Here is a 24,304-nt window from a genome sequence, read left to right as displayed (position 1 = left end):
ATACTCAAATGGTTACTTGCCCACAGCCAAAGGTCTATGCTTAACAAGCTACAATTGCATGTGCATTGTTGGGTCTCTAGGCAGGTTTTCCCCAGACTTCAAGAATTCTAAGCAGAAGTTATGATCAAGCAGGTTGCCTAATGGTTTTCATCCATAGGACAGACTTTCAGGCGTGTTAGCTTGCAGAACAACGTGCAGATAGATTTTTACCCCCAACCGCCCCCGCCCCAAAAAGAAATCATGACCACCCACTCTATTTAGAGCCATGGATTTTCTGGAAGCTTTCTGTGATGGGCTATGTTTTACAGTGTTTCATCCCTGTGCCCCCATGCTTCCCACATATGTGCTTGCTCCGTGTTGTTTTTATTGCCTTGTAGTTTGTTTTAAAATCTCCTAACGTTACAAAATTATACTTTAGGTTGGTTATGAAATTGCTTGTGGGTTATGTTTGAGAGAGATGCAATTAATGATTATGCTTTGTTTCTAGGTGAAGTAATGAACAATTGGCTGATCTCCTATTTTATTGCCCTGATAGTGTATTAGGGTAAACAACAGTTCCAACTTAAATATCATAGCCCGTTTCCATTAATATATTTTCTTATAACTCTTAGGCAAGTACCTGCGAGTTCAGCATTACATTTTAGTTTTATGTTCGCTATTTGCATTTTTATCATTTGAGCTGATTTTGACCCTGGAAAAATAACAATTTGTTTTTCCATTAATAGGTTATTCCATTAATAGGTTATTTTAGTGATAAAGTTCTAGTGCTTACATTTCTGTAACCCCCATCCCCACCTTGTTTTTTACATTTTTTATTTATTAACATTTTGATTAGTACATTCCAGCAGAACTCCGCCCCCCCCCCCATTTTACATTATACAAACCAATTGCACGTTATTCAGGACAGTCACTCATCAGGCACATATAAATTGAAAGATGGCAATTTAACATCAGTATTAAGGCAGAGTGAGTTTTAAAGAGAAGCCGAGTGTCATTGTAGTGATTTTAGTCCAACAAGAAGGAAACATGCATATGAAAAGGCAGATGGTAGACTCCGAGCAGCCAAACTGAGCAGCAGGGGAATGGCCGTGTTGTCACTCTCCCCTCGAGACAGCACTGTTCCCAAGCAAGAGTCCGTGTTACAGTTTCAGAGAAAGTGCCTGAGTTTGCCGTTCACATATCCCATCTAGTGGGTGCCGATGTATAGACATCAGGATCTACGACATAAAGCTGTATATATATACCCCATCCCGATGTCGCTATATCGAGATATCTCCAGAAGCAGTTGCACATGGAGTTCAAGCTGATCTTTGCAGTATACCAAATCACTTATCCAGGACTTGAATTTGGGAGTCCTATCTCAATGATATGCCACCTGTCTCCTGACTAATAAAAGGGTCAGTGTCCAGAATTGCTAGGTGAACTATCTAGGCCTTTTCAGCAATGCAATGGCCGAATCTATAGGCATAACACATTCTATCAGAGTGGATAGGATCAGTACCTCTTTTCCAGGAGTTAAATGTTGCAGCACAGGACTATGCAGATGAAGGAACCCTGCCTCCGGAGCACTGCACTGTTTACAGTTGGAATCCTCCCTTGTTCCAGGGTTCTCCAAAGTCGGTCCTGGAGGGCTGGATCCATGTCAGAGTTTTTAAAATAATTACATTTTTCAAAATGGTGATATGCTAAAAATCTAGCATGGTTCCGGCCCTCCTGCAAGTTTTCCTTTAAAATCTTCCAATGTAAGGGAGAGACCATTTTTGTACAGGTCACTCCACCTCTTCAAGCCTGTGTGTGGAATTACACCAGAGCACTGGGATCGTGTGTAATGTGCCGCAGGGGGGTGATGAGTCGGGGGGGGGGGGGGGTGGAGGGCAGGGAGGGGAGGGAGCCTCGGGGTTAATAGATAGACTGAGTAAAAAGTGGGTGCAATCTATTGCATGCCCTGGTAATGCACTCAGCTGTTGATACATATTCCTGGGATGTAGCCAATGGTCTCCCCAGGAAAGAGTGGGCGAGACAGGAGCCATAATATCAACTTCAATAGCTAAATGCAGTAGGAAAGGCGGGGGCTTGTACCAAAATATTGAATAGTGTGCCTGTGCACACAGATTATATAGCTTAAAGTTAAATCCACCATGGTGAAACAGCAATTTGATAGTCTCCCGTCCAATCCTGGGCTGCCTGTCTGCCCATACTAGTCTGATCATGTGGCATCGAAGGACATTAAAAAAGGCAGTGGTATATGCAGGAGGAGATAAGGCAATTTAAGGAGGATCGCCATTTTCACATGACCAACCTTCGCCCTTGTTAAGGGCAAAAAGCTTACGCAAAAAATGTGATCTGATGTACTGGCAAACACAATGTTGTCTTGACAAAGTCTTCTATCCACCCTTTTATAGTAATTCATTTAATGGCTCTTTAAAAATGAAAAAAACGGAGGTAAAATGGTTTAATGCAGTTTTACACATCTGTGAAAGTAGACAAACTGTTGATAATACTAATTGTGGCTTTTTGTTTCAGATTACCAAGGAAGACTGACATGGAAAGGTGAGTTCCTGCAAATCCCCCTTTAATTAATTGTATTCCATATGACTCTCCTTTTTGCTCTGATTATGTTTCCGCGCAATGAGATGAAGTAATAGCATGTAACACAAAGTACTCCTTGTCTGGAAAAGGCATAATGGATATATGCACAAAAATATAAATCGATCCAGAGTATAAAAAAAAACTGAAGTTCTATGTTCTTTGCATAAAGAAATCACATTCTTTGTATTGGAAATTCAAAAATGAGGCCGGAGTACGAAATATAAGAGATTTTCAAAATGTCTGGCTAATTAGGGTGCTGTATTTATGCTGATGTCCTCCTAATTACATCAGAGCTCCATGTTATTAATAGTAGTGCATTTGGTATTTTAAATCCAGTGGCTGTTCTGCTTTAGGCAAAAAATAATGCTAACTCTGCACGTTTGTTTGCATATTTAACCAGCCCCTGCATGTTGTAATGCCCATAGTATGCACACTATAAAGGGGACTGTCAACAGGATGCTATGGTTGTTCTACTTGACTGCATGCTGATTGTTCTTTTGGCTGAGACTGTGGGATGTTGATACTGCCTTGCTCAGCCTGTATTGTGTGGCCTGCCCAGCGATTAACCTCCATTGAACTGGACAATCTGCAATTCACAGGAGTAACCCAGCATTTTACTGTGCTGTTCTTCGGGAAAGGTAGCCTCTACTGACCTTTGAAGCGAAGGAATCCTCTAGATAAACCCTCAACCTACTGCCCATTCATCCCAGGCTATGAGAAGATTCACAGCTGAAGCTGCAACTGTATTTCAGACAAACCAACATGGTCATGGCACTACATAATTATGGGGGACCTGCACTACCCATGCCCTGCATCCATAGGGTCTCCCGTTCTGCCCTTTGTTAGCCCCAGAGGGGCATGAATGTGGCCGCCTTAATTCCCGAACAAATCTGACTCATTTTTGTAGCCCCCCAAGAACCTGACGATATATTTTATGTTTAAAGTTGTGGTGTCTGTTAAAGTTACGATTGGTGTGTGAACGTTTGGTTCCGTTGCCCGTTGAAACTGTTGAAGAGTAAATGTCCATTGGGTCCCTCCAGTCTAATGGGTTCTCACTCCACTAGAAAATAATGGGCCTCTAACATGGTATTTAAAGTTTGGATTACGGGGTGTCTTAGTGGGTACTAACTCGCTACTATATTAGGTTCTCCACCCCTCTTGAAGACAAACACTGCTTGGATCTTTAAGCTATGTTTTGAACTTGAACAGTGTCCCTCCTTGACACTAGTTACTATATGTCAATTAGCACATTAACCCCTTGAATGCTGATGACAGCCCCCAGCCGCCATGCACTACAGTGCTCGTGTGCTGATGACGGCTGGGGGCCGTCATGACCGCACCCGCGCTGAAATCTGCAGCACAGGAGCAGAATCGGCCCAGCATGGAAGGGGTTAAGCCATAAAGCAAGACAATAGGCACCTTAAAAATTGCATCATCAGATCTTCTGTGCTCTCCGTTGAGTAGTTTTTGAACACCCCTCCATATATCCGTTTCAGGTGAAGACATAAAAGCCTGCCATAAAAATATGTTATGCTTACAAATGTAGGTAGATTTATATTTTGCTTTCAGAAAAGTGTTTTATTCCTCTTTCATTGGCAGAACAAGGCACGTGGTTCAGTATTCTGCAGTAACAACCTTAACAGAAGATGTCAGAAACATCCCATAGAAAAGTAAACCTCTTTATTTACAGTACCAATTGTACTTTTTCATTTTGCAGTTGAATTTATAAGTCCTGCACGCTGGCCCTTTAAGTACAAAATTAAACATGTTGAACACAGGTCTCACTCCATGTAAAAGATACACCACAGTGTAGCAGGGACATAAATATTATAACTGTAAACTCCAGATGCAAGTTAATAGCCTTAATTTAGCAAAAATAAAACATGTTCATACTTACTTTTATTACTACACCTAGAAATATCTACTGTGATTTTTTTCATACATGCATAGCTGTTAACCATAATTACTAATTTTCTATGGCCATTTACCACAGTTTAACCCACAACCCAATTTTTAAATAATTTTAGAGACGGCTTGCAGCAGTTTGATGCTATTTTCAACAGTATTTCTTTCATGATTTGGGTGAACCTAGCAATTGAACACATGCCATACTTTCACCTACAAAAGTAAAGAGTAAATATTCTGCTGTTCTGACAGTGAACTGTATGAACAGTGGTTTTGCAGATCCTCATTGCATCTTTTAGCTGAAGAACAAATTCCAGCAGTGCAATATGTAATTAATTGGTAGGGTTGCATGTAGAACGTTTTTGCATTGTTTGAAGAATACTACTCTTCAAAGGTTGAGGCATGGTCATACATTTGATGGCCAACAGAATGGGAGTAAAATCACCCAGAAGCCCACGTTTTGTGGAAAAGTAAATTTTGTCATGTTCTGTGTCCCTACGTGTCATCCATCATACGTTATGTGTGCATGACCAATATGCATATGTTATTCCCCATGTCCGATTCAAGACGCAATTATAGTTGTGTCCTCCTCTAGTATGCCAGTTTCCAGTCCTCGTGAATACTACGAATATCAGGCCTATGTAAAGCTACGTTGCCACGTTTCTCAGTGTGCACGTTATTTCATTATAAAGTCCCCGTTTCCAGGCCTCAACAGGGCCCGGACATCAGATTCAGCTCCTGTCTCCTGAAGCCTCGCTGAGGAGCGATCCAGCCCCCACCTGTATCCTCGACCTTTCACTTACTTCCTGCCTCGCAGTGCCCGGTGCAGCTTGGCTCTGCCTCTGAGTCTGCCAAGACTATGTTATGATTCCAGCTATCAGTTTAGTCCTCCTTCTCTGCATTCCTAAGCTACTGAACTGCATCAATAGTTTCCGTCATTGTCTAGCCTATGCGGCTCCATATTAAGAGAAATACTGTATTTAATGGTCATTTAATATTCTTCATCACGCACTATATGTAGAATAAATGCATGCTCTAGTCTTAGAGTCAATTAGCTTTTCCCCTCATGACTTCTAGTTTATATCAACATGTTCCCTAAACATCAGATACTAGATAGGGTTTAGGTACATGTCGCTCCGACCCTCCAGACTTTAGTCTCTGCTCCTAGCACAGAGTTCATAGCCCCCAGCTTCTCCTAGTAATACGTCATTGCCAGTTTGCGCGCACCATCAGGTTAGAGGTCCCGGCTCCTTAGGTAGCCCCCTCCATGGTTTCCGCCCATTCATGACATATTCTGTTACGTCTGCACCACATGTCTATGTATACGCCCAGTTACACCTTCTTTTTACTCTTATCTTTCGCGACTGCTACGCGTCACGCCTTCTGCTCCACCCACTGCTACGCCTACTGCAATGTAATGCTATGTGTTTGCGCTATGTATATATGCTCATGTATTGTTATTAAAAGTTAGCGCGCTCATCCCAGACCCAGCCCCAGCCCCAGCAGCTGCTGGGCCCTGTCATCCTATTCCTATGCAGGTTGTCCTGTTCCTGTCCTTATGCTGTATTAAACCTGCAAAAACTCCTACTACCTCGAATCTTGACTCTTATTTATTGAGCTATCTGTTATGATATATGTCTAGTCAAAAATAGGGTATTATTTATTTATTTACCACATAATGGCGCCCGAATAGGGACTTGCCCTTTCCCCACGCGTCGGTGAAGCCACGCCGACCCCCTGACCCTCTGCAGTCGTGACGGAACTCTTCTGCGCAGTGGCAGATATTTCTGCTCAAGTATCCCTCAGGCCCACGGAAGAGACGGAGGAGGCGGTCCAGCATCCAGACGAGACGGTGGAGGAACGCGGCGAGTCCCGACCAGAGCCCAAGCCAAGAGTCCAAGGTCCGAGGTATCCGGAGGTCCACCCGTAACTGAAGTCCGAAGTCCGAAGTTCGTCGTCGTAGCAGTCCAGTCCAGTCCGAGGCCTTCCGTTCTTGCTGCCCGGTGAGTACCGTTACTGGGGTGGTATCTAGACAGGGTCAATTTGATTGACTCTGGTCTGTGGGTTGGTGGTACACAGTCCCACAAACGAAGTGTCCACTTCGGTGGATACGGGTCCTGACGTGTCTCTTTATGAGACCGGTAAGTTTCGTACTGTTTCAGCAGTGCATCTAGTTTCTGTTCTAGTCAGTTTCTGTTCTCGAGAAAATTCACGTGTTCTGTTCTCAGTATTTCCAGGTAGTATTCTGCTCGAACTGTTATTTCAAATGTTTTTCATGTATTTCAATGTCGTTGTAAGAATGGGGTATAAGTATCGTGTTTATTGTGTATTGTATTGTGTCTAGATTACAGTTCAGTCATGCCCATATTTTCCAAGTTACGTCAGTTAAAAACTAGAAAGGGTCTGCTGGAAGCAGCAGTTCCCGTCCCGCCTAGGGACAGTCCAGGTCACTTTATGTATCAGAAACATGGCATAAGCGCCATATTGTATCTAGATTTATGGGTAGAGTATACCAAACAGTTAGAAGAAAAGTATAGATGGCCCGTATCGGGTACATGGGATGCCGAATGCATCATGCGAGTAGAAGAAGCATTATGGAAAAAGAAAGCCAGACAATCACAGAAAGATGCCATCGAGTTATGGCGCAAAGAAGCTCATAAAAGAACCGAAAAAGAAATCAGAAAGTCAGAACTAAGTAGAGAATCCCAAGAACGAGCCCAAGAAAGAGAATTGATCGAGTTGGGTGAACAAGTCAAAGCTGAACAATCAGACAGACGGAGGAATGCCCTCATTAAGGGTATGTATCCTCTTCTTGCTGAGGGCTTGCCAAAAGCGACCCCAGAGGCATCCAGGAATTTCCCGCCACCATTAGTTCCGACCAAACTACGTCACAAACCGACCGCAGCTGATATTTTTATTTCGTCCTATCTGGACGATACAGTCCCCGAATACGCAAATCCTGTTCGCACTCCGCCAGTCCCTGTAAATCAGGTAATTCCTGCTCCTCCAGACACCGGGGTGCCCTTAACAGCCCCCCTGGGTCAGCCCGCCATACAAGTCCAGCCCACGTTACAATTACCGACCCTGCCAGGACGAAAAGCATCAGTTGATGATTCTAGTTTAGGGGCCGCAGGAGGAGGTCTTCCTCAAACCCCGCCGCCATACAAGCGTTTATCAGCACTCGAATTACATGCTCAAGCATCACAGCGTACTCCTAAGAGTAATAAGTCTGTTGCAGAAATCAGGCAAACCCTTGGCGAATGTGTCTATGACCCAGTTCCAGGCGAGTTTAATATGGTTTTATATTCCGTACGCGTAAGGAGAGTGACCGAGTATCTAGTCACCCTGCCGAATATGAAAGAAGATCTAGACAGGATATATCGTTTCATCCGTACAGGGGATGACCCACAAAGTATTAGTGATGCCATGTCTCAAAGGAAAGCCGAGATTCAGCGCATGATATTAAAGTTCTTAATTAATTGTCTAATAAGGGAACAGGATTATCCGTCTAAAGACCCGGAAGAAATGAAAACCCTGACAAAGTGGAGTGATAATATAGCCGAAGGAAAGCACAATACCATTGGTGCCATGGAAAGTATGTACAAGAAAATTCGTAGAGAGATAATAAAGATACACGAACAGCGTAAAGCCGCACAAGTAAGCGAGAAAGAAAGTACCTCTGATCCTGAAGAGGAAGACGACGAGAATACCGCCAGAATAGCGTATGTAGGAAAATCTAGATTTCCAGATCGCCATTTACGTCTAGAACACAAGCCAACTTTCCATCATTCAGCACCAGAACAAGGTTCCCTAGAACAAGTATTCCAAGCTACCGATCACATTCTGAAATCACGAATCGGTTATAGTGAGTTAAGTACCATGCATGAACAAGAAATAGTTCGGTCAGCAGTCCGATGGATTACTGATCCTACCACTTTTCCGGACGAAATAGTGGCACAAATGTTCCTGAAAATGCCCCCAGCCGAGCAGCGACTGGTGGGTATGTATATGATTCAGCACCTCATTACTCTGTATGAGGGTCAACATTCTGATCCAGGCCCGTTACATGATATCCTGAACGAGTTACTCCAGTACAAATGGAGAGGTCTAGGTACCGATTTAATTAGTGTCATTCTAGAACAGCGTCACAAATATAGAACATTCTTGAACCCGCATTTTGTCCATGTCCCACCCCCAGAAAGTAAACCCTTTTACATAGACAGACAGAATCCGTTACGAGAAGTCCACCCAGTCAGAGGAACGGGTGGCGAAATGCAACGAGTGTTTGTATACACTCCGATCACAAAGATGGAACTCCTCGAAATGAAGAAATTAATTCCCTGTCATGACAAAGATCCAGCAGGGTTCCATAGAGAATTAAAAGACATGCTCCGTATGGGAGAATACACTTACCCAGATATCATTAAAATGTTAAAGGTTCTGCTGCCCGCAGGGGTGTATGAAAAGCTAAAGGAAAAAGAATGGGAGGTGGGAGAGAAAAAGATAGATTGGGCAGTCCTAGAAGCAGAAGATAAGATACGTGTACCAGGTACTGGTCTTGGAGAGAAATGTAAAGAATTACCAGAATTATTAATTCAAGTTTTACCCAGATTATTAACAACGAGAAAAGAAGACTGGGATGCAATCTCAGCCTGTAAACAGAAACAAGATGAAGATATTAGTGATTTTTATTCGAGGTTTGAAAAGTGCTTTAGTATCAACAGTGGTCTCAAGACAAGTAGTGAGTCATACCCTCACCTTTTCGTTACCAAATTAGTCGAGAATTCAAGTCCACCAATTAAAAACCGAGTTCTGAAAGTCGAAAGCACCTGGCAAGCAAATACTCCGTCCCAGATGCTCCAGATGCTCCAGTACCACCAGAATAGAATCAGGGAAGAGCAAGAACACGAGAGAAAACGTATGAAAGACACGAAAATGAAAGTACTAGTTGCACAATCTGTTCCTCAAGACAGTCAGAAGAGGGGTCCGAATCAAGCCAGTCATCCTGCAGCTCCCGTTAAAGGGAACTGCAATTATTGTAAACAGCCAGGTCATTTTATAAATGAGTGTGCAGTCCTGAAACATAACATAGCTACTGGTAAGACTAAAGAAAGACCACGTCCGCCTAGACAGGAACAAGTTTCACAGATTCCTCAGCCACAGAATGCACAACAGACAGTTACAGCACCGCAGCCTATTGCTGCAACACAGCATGTTACATCGCAGATGTACCAGTATGCACAGTCTGAGTATCCAGAGTACCAGCCATATTCATGAAACAGCCTAGAGAGGGAGGTAGGCTTGCCTCTCATCGAGATACCTGTAGATCAAGAAGGTCCCTATGTTCACAGTCAAGTATTAGGGAAAGACAGAAAGTTTCTGATTGATACAGGGGCAAGTAGGACCACAATTAGTCATGCCGAAGTTCCAGGGGCTCCGCTCTCAGGCTCAAGAAATGTTTCCCTTGGATTTTCAGGAAAGCCTATCGTTAATGAGATTTCAAAGCCAGTTACTCTAGAAGTAGGTCCATTGTCCCGCACTACTGATCTGTTACTTACTAAGTCATGTCCAGAAAATCTATTAGGCATTAAAACACTGAAAGAGTTAGGTGCAGTTATATGTTGTTCCCCAGAGGGAATACGTCTGTTCCTACGTGACTTTAAGGGTCACTATGTATTACGAGATTTTGATTCCAGACTGTCCAATGTTCCGCAGCATTTATGGGCGCAAGGTCCAACTGATGTAGGTTACATGCAAATCACACCCCATCGTGTGACCCTGAAACCAGGTGTAGTGTTACCACGAATCAGGCAGTATAGATTGCCACCTGAGGCTGTAGCAGCCTTATCCAAAATTATAGACGAGCTCATGGCTCAAGGAGTAGTTGTAGAAACTGACTCCAATGTATGTAACTCTCCGATCATTCCAGTCATGAAACGTACTGATCCAAATGCACCCCCAGTATATCGATTAGTGATTGATTTACGAGAACTTAACAAATGTATTATTCCACAGTACCCAGTTGTCCCAGATATCTCTTCCCTATTAACAGCCATTGATTCCGAAGCCACGTTCTTTACAGTAATAGACCTCAAGAATGCATTTTTTAGTGTTCCTATTCATCCAGACAGCCAGTTTCTTTTTGGATTCTGTTTAAATGGAAGGAGCTATATGTTCACACGCGCTCCTCAAGGTTTCACAGAAAGTCCTAGTATTTACAGTCAAGCACTCAAGAGACAACTAGACAACATTCACATGCCAACTGACACTGCCCTGCTCCAGTATGTCGATGATCTACTGATCACAGCCCGTTCTGAACGTGACTGCGAGCGAGCATCCCTGACGGTTTTGTATTTCCTAGCCGAGATGGGGCACAAGGTGTCCCCTTCTAAGCTTCAATTCTGTGTCCAGCAAGTGGTCTACTTAGGACACTTACTGTCCAAGAGGGGTAGGCAGTTGACACCAGACCGTATCCAGTTAATAGCGAATCTTCCACAGCCCAGAACCCAGAAGGAGGTACGTGCCTTTATCGGCCTTACTTCTTATTGCCGACAATGGATTCCCCAGTATGCATTTCTAGCCAAGCCACTGATACAGTTAACGACACAGGAGGCAGCCGTATCGACTGTCCTCCCTTGGACATCTGAACATACACTTAGTTTCAACGAGTTAAAGAAAGCTTTGTCAAGCTCCAGTTCTAGCTACGCCGAACTACAGTAAGCCTTTTACACTTTTCGTCACAGAACGTGAAGGTACAGCATTATCTGTTCTCACACAAGATCAAGCAGGACAATACAAGCCTTGTGCTTATTTTTCTAGCACACTAGATCCAGTCGCCCAGGCTTTGCCTGCGTGCCTCAAGTCAGTTGCAGCCACAGCACTAGCTATCAGACAAAGTGATTCCATAGTTTTAGGACATACCTTGACAGTACAAGTCCCACACTCCGTGGAAGTTCTTTTAAACCGAACACAAACACAACACTTGACAATTGCACGTTTAACAGGTTATGAATTGACACTGTTCCAGCCACACATAGATATTAGACGCTGCAACATCCTGAATCCTGCTACACTGTTACCATCAGTTAATTCAAATCCAGCCACACACGACTGTGTGGAAGTAGTCAACATTACGACAAAGCCAAGACAAGACCTGACAGACATTCCGTTACCAGATCCTGACCTGACACTTTATGTGGATGGTTCATGTATGAGAACTAGTACAGGAGAACTAGTCGCCGCGTATGCAGTGACTACTGATACTGAAGTTATTAAGACACACCGCATTGATACCCTGTCCGCTCAAGCAGCAGAGCTAGTTGCTCTGACACAAGCCTGTATACACGCCAAGAACCTGAAAGTTAATGTTTACACAGATTCACGTTACGCATTTGGAGTTGTACACGACTTTGGAGTGCTCTGGCAGGAGAGAGGTTTCATGACTTCTCATGGAACCAAGATTCAGCATGGTCTCCTTATTCAAGCTCTGTTAGATGCCATACACTTACCGACATCTATTGCTATCATGAAATGCAAAGCACATACGAAAGTTACTGACATTATTTCTCAAGGTAATGATCTAGCAGATCGCACAGCCAAGCTTACAGCCCAGGCTCTAGACAGTCCAGTTAACATGACACACACTCCAGATCCGACTACATGTATGACCGTTAAGGACCCTACACAAGATGTCATAGATATCCAGTTACATGCTACTCCTGAAGAAATCAAGAAATGGTCCGAACAAGGAGGGGTCCAGACAGATCAAGGATGGTTAACAAAGGGTAGAGCCGCATGGTTTCTCCCCGACTCTATGGTTCAAGTCATTATTAATACCGCACATAGTCCAGCACATTTAGGAGAAAAAGCAATGTTAGATAGTATCCAGAACATTTGGTTCAACAAGCATTTACGAGCTGCCGCCAAGCAGAAAGTCCGTACCTGTATGATATGTTGTCAGTTTAATCCAGGTAAAAGTGTCCCGGTGGAACAAGGTGGTTTCCAGCCTCCTGACCACCCTTTTGAGGTCCTCCAGATGGATTATATTCAGATGGAGCGATGTCGAGGTTTCAAGTATGTCCTTGTAGTTGTATGCGCTTTGTCCAGATGGACAGAAGCATATCCAGTCCCAGATTACACAGCCGCGACCACTGCCAAGCAGTTGGTTCGTGAATTCTTCCCTCGATATGGACTCCCTAGAGTCGTATATTCTGATAACGGTCAGCCATTCTCATCTGAGTTGATGAAGCACGTTTCCCTGTTGTTGGGGTACCAGTGGAAGTTCCATTGTGTACGCCATCCTGAAGCAGCCGGTCTAGTCGAGAGACATAATCAGACTCTGAAAATTCGAATTGCCAAAATATGTAAAGACAAGGGTGTGGACTGGCTAGTGGCTCTGCCAGTCGCTTTGTTTTATATGCGCATGGTCGCACATTCCAGATCAGGTCTGTCCCCGTATGAGGTCGTTTTCGGCCGCCCCCCTAACATGTGGGGTACTCCTAGACCCCGAAGTATTACTGATGTTTCATGTAATATGCTGACAGATTACCTAGCTTCCTTGATGTCTGCCCTCAACTCATGTCGTTCACAGGTTGCCGCCGCATTTCCAGACAATACCGAGGTGGCACCGCATGAGATCGTTCCAGGTTCGATGGTGCTCGTCCGGAACTTTGACAGATCAAGTCCGCTGGAGCCACGTTGGAAGGAGCCCCGTCAGGTCCTCCTCACCACCCGTACAGCTGTGAAATTGGAAGGACGCCGCGGCTGGGTGCACCTTTCGCACGTCAAGAAATTCTACGGATTAAAGCCGGTCTCCAAAAACATTTCCCAGGATATCAAGACTTGTCAAAATATTGTTCTCAAGGACTGTCCCGCAAATGACATTGATTCAAAACCCCCCCGTTAGAGAAAACTCCGCAGCAGGAGTATAAACAAAAACTACGGTCTAGTAAATTGAGTCAGCCAGTTTGATTGTCTAAGTCCTCCCCTAGGTGAAACGGTTAGACTGTTTCTGACATGTATAAAATAGACCCCCATAGTGAGAGAGTTAGTCAAAACTCAAACCGATGTATCGTTTTTCTAAGTTTCATATTATTTCTCAGCATAATGATTTCCTGCACTAGTTACGCATTTTTCCTGTGTTTTCCAGTTCCTCATGTAAATAAGCCTTCTAATGTTACAGTAGAACACACGTTTAGTGATCTGCCCCCTCATGAACTGTCCTACCGCCTCGCTATGCGCAATAACTCATTTATCCGCATGTTACATTATTCACACCAGACCAGCAATGCCACTAATTGTTGGGTGTGTGGTCGACTCCCCCCTTTCCAGACGTCAAAGGGAGTTCTGCCACTCTTTCCTTATCCTTTTTCACATAATGGTTCGTGTGGAGCATGGTCCACGTTAACGTCATCCTCAACAGATATGTTTTTTCTTAACAGTACATGTTTCCCAGACAAGCAAGGTTTCCCCCACAGAACAGGTTTAGATCTAGAAAATGAAGTGTATAATTTAGGTGACTATTCTTCGAATTTCATGGTCCTGAATGTTCAGTCTGATACTACTCCAGACTCACCTGCTATTTCAGTATTACCAGTCAAAGGCGAATTATGTGTCCGTAATTATGGTTCTGTACACGTAGGACATAGTGATTGTACTACTATTATCCAGTATAGTGACAGTGGGAAATCTATTTTCAAAGCTTCACGTCATTCTTATTTTGTTTGTGGTCAAACTGCATATGTTCGTCTGCCCCTCGATTGGGAGGGAACCTGTTACATTGCCTTCCTACTGCCACCTGTTTTTCTAGCCCCACCTGATTACCATAGGAATTCCTTCCTAGTACATACTAGACACAAGAGAAACCTCCCGATTGTCGATTATACTGAAACTGCTGCAGAGCAATTCATTGATATTGATAAAGGTGTGTTCCCTTATTTAGGTACAGTTGTAAATAGTAAGCTAATCCGTAGGTTAACAAGAACCCTTGAAGCAGTAGTAGATGAGACTGCCTCCGCTCTAGGTAACTTAACCGAAGAGCAATCCTTTATGAGAATTGTTGTGCTCCAGAATCGTCTCGTCCTTGACGTCATACTGGCCGATAGGGGCGGGGCCTGTAGAGTCATCGGATCCAGTTGTTGCATTTTTATTCCAAATAACGCGCCGTCTGTTTATTCAGCTATAACCAGACTTCATAAAATTGCCCATCTGTTACACCAAGATCCAGGCACCTGGACATGGTCCGGTTGGTTCTGGAATATAATTTCCGCCTGGGGATGGAAAGTCCTGTCCTTTCTAGGTATCGCAGTAGCGATCATATTCAGCTGCTGCCTCTGTATACAATGTGGCCCTGCGATTTGCGGCATGTGTGCTACCTCTTGTATTCCTAGTCCCAAGCCCCGTTCTAAATCTCGTTCCAAGACAATTCGAGATGAACAAATGGTACTGTATGAAATGATAGATGGTATCATGAATATTGATGTTTCCTGATGGAAACGTAGTGACAAGGAGGGAATGTGGAAAAGTAAATTTTGTCATGTTCTGTGTCCCTACGTGTCATCCATCATACGTTATGTGTGCATGACCAATATGCATATGTTATTCCCCATGTCCGATTCAAGACGCAATTATAGTTGTGTCCTCCTCTAGTATGCCAGTTTCCAGTCCTCGTGAATACTACGAATATCAGGCCTATGTAAAGCTACGTTGCCACGTTTCTCAGTGTGCACGTTATTTCATTATAAAGTCCCCGTTTCCAGGCCTCAACAGGGCCCGGACATCAGATTCAGCTCCTGTCTCCTGAAGCCTCGCTGAGGAGCGATCCAGCCCCCACCTGTATCCTCGACCTTTCACTTACTTCCTGCCTCGCAGTGCCCGGTGCAGCTTGGCTCTGCCTCTGAGTCTGCCAAGACTATGTTATGATTCCAGCTATCAGTTTAGTCCTCCTTCTCTGCATTCCTAAGCTACTGAACTGCATCAATAGTTTCCGTCATTGTCTAGCCTATGCGGCTCCATATTAAGAGAAATACTGTATTTAATGGTCATTTAATATTCTTCATCACGCACTATATGTAGAATAAATGCATGCTCTAGTCTTAGAGTCAATTAGCTTTTCCCCTCATGACTTCTAGTTTATATCAATATGTTCCCTAAACATCAGATACTAGATAGGGTTTAGGTACATGTCGCTCCGACCCTCCAGACTTTAGTCTCTGCTCCTAGCACAGAGTTCATAGCCCCCAGCTTCTCCTAGTAATACGTCATTGCCAGTTTGCGCGCACCATCAGGTTAGAGGTCCCGGCTCCTTAGGTAGCCCCCTCCATGGTTTCCGCCCATTCATGACATATTCTGTTACGTCTGCACCACATGTCTATGTATACGCCCAGTTACACCTTCTTTTTACTCTTATCTTTCGCGACTGCTACGCGTCACGCCTTCTGCTCCACCCACTGCTACGCCTACTGCAATGTAATGCTATGTGTTTGCGCTATGTATATATGCTCATGTATTGTTATTAAAAGTTAGCGCGCTCATCCCAGACCCAGCCCCAGCAGCTGCTGGGCCCTGTCATCCTATTCCTATGCAGGTTGTCCTGTTCCTGTCCTTATGCTGTATTAAACCTGCAAAAACTCCTACTACCTCGAATCTTGACTCTTATTTATTGAGCTATCTGTTATGATATATGTCTAGTCAAAAATAGGGTATTATTTATTTATTTACCACAGTTTTGTCAAGCTTTTTCAAGCTATTCTCCTTCTGGTGTGTTGAGGATGTCATTGAGCAAGACCGGTTTTAAACTTTGTGGCACCTGTCACCATGCCATGTCAATAATTGACCCGCACCTCATGGGTCTGTGGTCTCTGGATTGCAACCTCAACTCCACGACATGCTTCGACTCCTATGCCATGGTGCCATAGGATTTAAGGGAGCAGTCCCTCAAGGTGCTAGCAACCCGACATGCAAATATGTAAAAGTCATGGTTGCACCCGAGATGAAGGTCTCGGGACTGTCACAGGAGTCTGAAATCCTCTTCGTCCCACTCAAAATCGTCTGGATACTCAGATAAGAGGCACAAAAAACACAAGAAGTTGAAGCGCACGCTCCCACTTCTCCTCATCCTTTGACTGACGTGGCAAAGGAACATCGCCATTTTGAGGCGAAAAGAGCGTTGTCATGCTACCTTGCACTGCACACGAGAGATCCGGGTGGACTACCAACTCTTCGTGGGGTGTATTGGTACGAAGGCACCAGAGGTAAGGCTGCGACCACTGCGTTAGCCTGTGGAGTTCCAGTCCTGGACATCTGTCAGGCAGCAACGTGGTCGTCCCTGTCACATCTACCAAGCATTACTGCCTGGACAGTCTGGTCCGCAGAGATGGACAGGGATGGTAGTGCTTGGGTATCTATCAAAGGTAAGTTATCTGCGACTAGATATCTATATCGGATAAACAAGTTGTTTACCTTCGGTAACACCTGATCTGGTCGAGACCATATCTAGCTGCAGATTGCTTTCCGAACCACCCCGTTCTGCAGACAGATTTCTAGGGTCAGTTATAATAGCTTTCAGGGCCCTATTTTGGAAACATCAGTGTCCGTGCACTTCATGACACCGCGCTTCTAACGTGGAAAGTCCTGAAAAGTAAATGACGTCAGCACGCTAAGGTGGCGCTGTCCCAAGGGGCCCGGGTTAACAGGATCTTCCGCTAACTTAGTGGGGCTAACAGGTAGTTTTGGAGTGAACAGAAACACCGGCTCCTTGAGTAAGGGTTTAAGGGAGGGTTTTATTGGTATGTATGTCTTTCTTTGTAGGGCCGCAGCTCGTTCCCGTGATTGAGCTGCAGGATCAGTTCGAATGATGACTGGCTCCAGCGTGCTGTCCTTTCGTCCGGGACGGGGGCGGGTACTTGTAAACTCTGGCCTGGGGGTCGTCTCTCTCTCTCTCTCTCTCTCTCTCTGCTCTCCTCGTTTCCGGGCAGAAAAGAAAGGAAAACCGGATCAGTGGACTGGTAGGACTGACATAGAGTACTGGGGTGAGGGTAAACCCATGACAGTGCCGCTTCAACAGAACTCTGTTCATTCAGTGAGGGAAGAGTGCACGTGAAGGAAGGTTCGGGGAGCTGTACAGGAGTATTTACACTCTACACACGGGGCTCGTTCTTCCTTCCCACCCTGCCCGCCATACAGCCCCGTACCTCTTGTACCCACGCGCCTCCCGTGGGAACGTGGCGGGGCGAAGCGCGGACACGTTGGCCTCCTGGCTTCTGGACGCTCGACTCTTCGTCCTCGTCGGTCTCCTCGCGGTCTAGTCCTCCAACTCAGTCTCCTTCTCCAGCTTTCTCCTGGGATACGCCGTCCGTCCTCTCTCTCCAGCTTCCTCCTTTTGGCGTTCCGACGCTGCTGAGGGGCGTGGTCTCTTCCTCACGGTCCGGATACTTAAAGGGGCCGCGTGTGTGGATGGTCGCCGGCCATCCGGACTCCGGGTCTTCAACTCACGGGCATTCTGGTAGCTGTAGGGACAAGGGGCAGGGTGAGAGGGGGGTGGCGGACCACCGTGTCCAGTCCTCACACCCTGTCACAGGCGCCTATATAGGTGACGCGGACATCATTACGATGCCACATGGAGCAGACCAACGCCACCTACCAGATCACAAAAAATCCTCCGGATCCAGTTTTGATGCCTGGGGAAAATTCAAAGGTAAGGAATAGAAGGCTAGAAATTGTCTCTACCAGATAAGGCGTTACCAAAGGTAAGTAACTTGTTCATTTATTTACATCAGTCAGGAAAAGATTTACACTTGTGTAGGAAAGTTCCCTTTTTGGATGGTCACTCCCCTCTTTTTGCTCTGGGTGCTGTGGTACACCAGGCCCCAGTGCTCCTTTCCTCAAAATGTAATGTGAATTGGTACACCCAATTGGCAAGATACTTCAAGCCCCATTAAAGTCCCTAGTATATGGTGCCAGTGTACCCAGGGCAAGGGTGTTAAAAGGGTCAACAGTAAAGTGAAGTCTGCAAAGCTGCTACCGCAGCTTGCATGAGCAGCTTCTCTGCTTGAGTACAACAGAGTCACCTCGCTGCCTTAAGGTATGTGTAATCCTCCTAAATCCCAGGAGGCAGGGTGCATTATCTTAATGGTGATGTCATATATGTACAGACATATATACCTCTACAGTAACATTGCCATTCAAGTTTACTCTAAGTCCATAGCGTAAAAGGGGACTGGCTACCTGACAAAACCGAGACCGCCAGCTCCACGATGGTACCACCGAAATTAGCCGTGCTTGATATCCTTGGGCTTTTCCACCCGATGCGTGACTCGTATTGAGGGTGAGCTGCTGTGCACCCAGGTGGCATCCTCCGATGTTGCCCGCCGCAGTACCGAGTTCCTGTGTGCCTTGGTGGGCTTTCTGAGCTATTTGCCTCACAAACAGTAGTCTGATCTGCTGCTGGTGCGTGCTATAACAAACAGAGGAAATGTAACAAAGGCCTGGGCGGGAAATTAAGTTTGCAGGACCTGTACTACCCTCCACCCCCCAAAAAGACTAGCCACAGCCTAGGGTGGGCTAGTGTGTCTTGACAGGACCTGTACTACCCTCCACCCCCCAAAAAGACTAGCCACAGCCTAGGGTGGGCTAGTGTGTCTTGACAGCAGAGGATGGCTTGTACCATCTTGAAAAGTCCCTAGAACAGTGGCTTCTGGGTAGTTTGACCTCCCCCCTCCTCGCCCGCACCCTCCCCATGCCCCCCAGAATGTGGTCACCTCTGGGGCAGATTGGTCACAGGACTGGTAGACTATTGGCTACTAGCCCCCCCTCCCTTAAACACCGCCTCAATCCAGGATTTAAGGGGCACCCCTAACACCAGAACTCCAGATCTGCTCTGAAAAAGAAGAGGGTGAAGAAGAAGCCGCGCCAGCACAAAGCAGGACACCACAAAGAGGAGCTGTGAAGTACTGCACCTATGGAAGCCCCCTGCACTTGCCGGACAGCGACTCGTCGAGGAGCTGAGACCTGTTCCAAAAGGAAGGTGAAACTCTCTGCGAGCCAAAGACTTCCCTAGTACTTCCTAGGGCTAGAGGTACTAGTCTCCTTCAATCAGCAGGCACAAACCACACTTCCACATTCGAAAGAAGGACCGACCACCAGGCTCCGTTGTGGAACAGCCTGAAAGTAACTGTCTAAGTGCCTTCTGGGAAGCGTAGTCCTGAACCTCAACTAGTCTCAGCTCTCTCCAGCATTCCCAGGACCTCTGGAAGAATATTGACATAGCCGTGACCTTTGCCGGGACTAAAGCTTGTGGGTGGTCAAACTGACTACTAACTGCTTGACTCTACGCCCCACGGGGAGGGAACCTTCTTCCTCGTTCCCCCTCCACTTCTGTGGTGCAGTTGTTGAGTTCTTGCATCCCAAAGAAGGCTTAGTTGACACGCCTGGTAAGGTCGGCCACCGCAATCACGTTCAGCACCACAGATAGCCAGGTGCACCTATGCACCAGAGACGGCAAAGCTGTTTTGCCTGGTGACTCCAGGTCCAGGGTCCCCTCCAAGCTTCACCTTCAAGAGGCTCCTCTGAACTCAGCCTGCAAGTATTGTTTTATCAAGTGTTGTTTTTTACAACTTCTGCGGCTCCCATTCAGCATTAAGGACCGTGAAGTCCCTCTGCACCAGGACTCGCTGGGCAAGGTAAAATTGTTCTGCCTGTCGCAGCTTGGTCTATGCACCCGCAAGACCTTAGCTCCAAGTGTGTTCCTTTGAACTCGCCCCACAAGTGACTGAGTGTCTGTCTGCTCTTTGCCATTCTACGAGGACTGAGATAAGGATTACTAGTGTGAATCCGAGGTCCACTTTTGGTTATAATATCATTATTACATGGTAAGGCCTCCCAGCCATGCCACACAATATTACCACCTTGCTGCATTTGTTAGAACTAAAGCAGTCCGTCCGAAGCTGACTGACCAGCCTCAAACATGCTGAGAGGCAATATGACAAAATGATGAATTGAACATGCCAATCATCATTTTTTTTTTTTTAGAACGACCCTGCTATCAAATTCCAAAGTCAAACTTTAATAAACAACACTTAAATAATTGGAGTTGGGAGTTAAAGTTTACAATTCAAAACAAGATAAAAAATAGCCACTTTTAAAAGCACATACTTTTGTTAAAGCTATTTAAAATGCAGTTTTGCCATTGTAACTCGGACAGTGTAAAGGTGAGCATTTGTCAGACTGGATTCAGTGAGGTGAACATGTTAGCTTTACTATGCGTCTTCCTAGATTTCAAAATGATCACATATGAGTCATGTGAAGATGAAACTGGGAAGGTCTTCAGTAGGCTGTATCCGATCTATTTTGATGTCGCCTCTTTAGAAAGTGAATTGTCTGTGGCTTGCTGTAGGATGCTGGCTATTATATAATTTATAAAAATTATCTTCTGGGGGTAGTGTGATTGAGCAGCCTTAGGCTTATCACAGAGAAGTGCAAGACCTCTGAATATATACACAAAAGTCAGTAAATGAGACAAACTACCCTAGAAGGAGATCCACACCAATAAAAAAAAAATAGCAAGTAACTTTATGTATGTTTAGGAACCAGGTGATATTTTTAAATATGAATTATTTTTAGTTCTAAAAGTCGACAGGGCAACTCCTGGAGGCTGCACTGTTAGCCTATGAGAGGAAAATTCAATAAGGCATTCAGGTATAGTTCAGCGACTTAAGGGACCCTTCTCCAGGAGTTTAGGTGAGTGGTGGGCAAGGTCCAAGGCAGCACCAGCAGAACACCACCAGCGGCGCTATGGCGACCAATTGCAGAGGTGCAAAATAGCGTTGGATGCCCAATATTCGGTCTCGATAAAAAGAGGCTACAAGCTTTGACTGGGGGGCCAGTTGGACTGAACCAACAAGGGGGCTCAGGCCTCACGATGCTCTGGGACATGGGGACACCTTTGGTCCTCTTCTTTGCGGCCCAGGGGCGACATGTGCAGAGGTGTCTTTAGATGTCAGATTTTCTTGCCGGGAGCAGTCGCGTTAGAGGGGGGACTGTGTGCTTAGGCTGCAGCAATGTTGGGGGTCCACAAGAGGTGTCACCACACTGGACTCGGTCTTTCGGGGGCCTGGGGGACCACTCTGACAACTTTGGTCCACTTTAACTCTGGTTTGGAGCGACGGGTGCAGTGGTGTCCTCAGGCGTCTGGTTTCTGTCGTCAAAGAGTCCTTCCAGGAGTCTCTTGGATGCAAGGAAGCAGGTCTGCTGTTTCACGGGAGGTGTTGGTTCCTGGGTACCATGCTGGCAGATGTCCTGGGCACTGAGTACACAGCAGCTGCAGGATAGTCGACTTTTGGTGCAATTGGTGAAGGAAGCAGGCAGGCCGGCAGAGTTGGTGCCAAATCAGTTGCTGGATCCTCTGTTCTTGCGGAATGCAACTCTTCTCGTTCTACTTCATCTTTCAAGTCAGAAGACTCTGTTCTTCTGGTACCAGAGGCTCCCCTAAATACTGAATTTAGGGGATTTGGGGGGAGTGTACGGTAGTATGACATCACAAAGATGACTACTTCTGAAAAGTCATCTCCACCTCAGTTTTGCCCACCTAAGGGGTGGTACTGGCTTGGGGGATGGCACGCCAACCTGACTAGCCAATTTTTCTGCCTGTCCAGGTGCCAAAGTGGCTCTGGACAGAGGGGGTTAGCTTCCTTTCCTGTGAAGGGAGCCAGATTCTCATTTCAAAGGCGGAGCTCTTTGAAACTTGCTGGCCTAGGAAGACTAATCAAGAGGTCATCCTGTGGGAGGTGGTGTGACGGCCTCTTCCCGGATAGTATTTCATTTTGGGTCTCCTAAGAGCAAACAAGGGTCTCACCCTAGGAGGTCAGAACAGTGTCTCCGGTGGCAGGCTGGCGAAAACCAGTCAGCGAGCACACGTAAAACTGGTAAGGTTTCATGGGCACCTCTAAGATGCCCTCTGTGTGCACGACCGTGCTTAATTTGAGCCGTTGGCTTCTGGTGCTCAACACCGGCGCTATAGTTTCATGAGCACCATTTAAGAACACACACATTTTTGGTAGGCACAGGAGATAGTGATTGGGGATTTTGAACCGATGTTGAGACTCGAACCTGGTTCCCCAGCGCTGAAGTTGGTAGCTCTGGCCATTACGCCACATCCTCTGCCTACTTCATGGTTAGGAGTTTTCTGTTTTAGGCGGCACTCGCAGGAGAAATGGGCTGGTGCAAGATGCCTCCTGACAAGAGCCCCAGCACTTATTTCTTTTTTTTTTTTTTTACAAGTTTTGGAATCACTGTGGGTTTACCAGTACAAGATGTTTGATAACAAACATCCTTATTTTCAGTGAGGCCATCATGTAGCTCGGGGACTTGTTTTCACCAGTGTCTAGCACATGCTTTAAAATTGCTTCCCTGTCCACTTGCACTGGCAGTAATTGAACTGACCAGCACAGGGGCATATCTGTACATGCAGTTATGCTCTCCCATGTAATACCAAGCACTCTTCCTTCGTGCTGTATGGGTGACTTACAAGTACTACATGCAGTGTTAGGGGGCCTGGCACACAGGGATGTGTGCCAGGTCGTGTTTTCAGTTTTGTCTTCACCAAAACACGCCGCCTGTAATAGCAGCCCTGCATGATTTCGGTGAGGGGTTCCTTAGGGTGTCAAAATTCATGCTGCAGCCCTCTGTGGACCCTTTTTAGTAACTCAGGCCCTGGGTACTAGGGGTACCATTTACAAAGGACTTCTAGAGGGTTCTAAAGGCATTGCCAATTGAGGGAACAATTGTACAATTTTGGGATTGATATCTGGCACTGGGGACCGGGTCAGCAGGAACACTTCCAGTCGAAATCACATCATGTACCAGGCAAAGAATGGGGGTGAACAGGGCAAAAGAGAATACTTTCCTATACTTGTTTACCTACTTACTAACACGAAAGTGTCATCCAACCAGCCAAGAGCTTCCCTACAAAAACAGGGTCCATGGTATTGGCACCATTTTCAAATATATTGCTTTCAGAAATTCTCATGAGTACTGCATAGAAAACAACTATTGCAGACAGCGCTGCCATGATTTTGATATCTGGTATTCTGCTCAGCCAGTGTAGCTGACCTTGAGAAAAGTATTTGGTGGAGATAATCTCCTGAATCCGCTCTTCCAAGTTACTAGTACTGGTTAGACTGTTCTTTAACCAGTATTCTTGTGCTTTTGAACAAATGCTACATGCCTGTAAAGTTAGTTGCTTAATTCTCTCTCATCATGTCTGTAAACTCAACAAAGGTTGAGTCCAGCATTCCTAGAGTGACTTAAAATTATTAGACTTGCAGAGGTAAGAGTAAGAGTGGTTATGAAGTTCACGTGCGTTTTAAAAAAATGTTTAACTACGTTTCCTATCTTTGGCAGTGGCCACATACTGCAAATAATTAAGCGTGGTTGCGATTAAGTAATGAATGTTGAATGATAAAGTTTATCGCTCACAGGGCGTGCCATCGTGAAGAATATTTGAGTTGCTTACGTCTCAAGAGTTTTTCTCTTCTGATATTTTTCTGTTTAAAATACATGGCTGTTATCGCAAAAAAAGTAGTTCTATGTTTTAGGAGTTATGTTAAAATTTAAATACTGAATTTATTTTACAGGAAGATTGAAATTGTTCAGTTTGCCAGCCGGACACGCCAACTGTTTGTGCGATTGTTAGCGCTGGTAAAATGGGCTAACAATGCTGGGAAGGTTGAAAAATGTGCAGTAAGTTCTTTATTTTTGTTTTTGCCTTTAAGTTTGTGTGAGATATTAAATTAATGAAGCACTCTTTCTATACAGA

General features: G+C 45.3%; 1 protein-coding gene across 2 annotated transcripts in view; it reads left to right on the top strand.

Annotated features, from left to right (window-relative positions):
• The window catches only part of MED14 (mediator complex subunit 14), a 941,548-nt gene that overhangs the window by 21,305 nt on the left and 895,939 nt on the right, over positions 1-24,304 (top strand). For both annotated transcript variants that reach the window (XM_078658290.1, XM_078658289.1), the window contains exons 2-3: positions 2,524-2,550; positions 24,123-24,228. In XM_078658290.1, coding sequence (XP_078514416.1) covers positions 2,524-2,550; positions 24,123-24,228 — 133 coding nt within the window. The remainder of the gene's footprint in view (positions 1-2,523; positions 2,551-24,122; positions 24,229-24,304) is intronic.

This window comes from Lissotriton helveticus, chromosome 8, assembly GCF_964261635.1.
Source record: "Lissotriton helveticus chromosome 8, aLisHel1.1, whole genome shotgun sequence".
Classification (NCBI taxonomy): Eukaryota; Metazoa; Chordata; class Amphibia; order Caudata; family Salamandridae; genus Lissotriton; species Lissotriton helveticus.
Note: the sequence above shows the minus strand (reverse complement) of the source record. Positions and strands in the feature narration are given on the sequence as shown.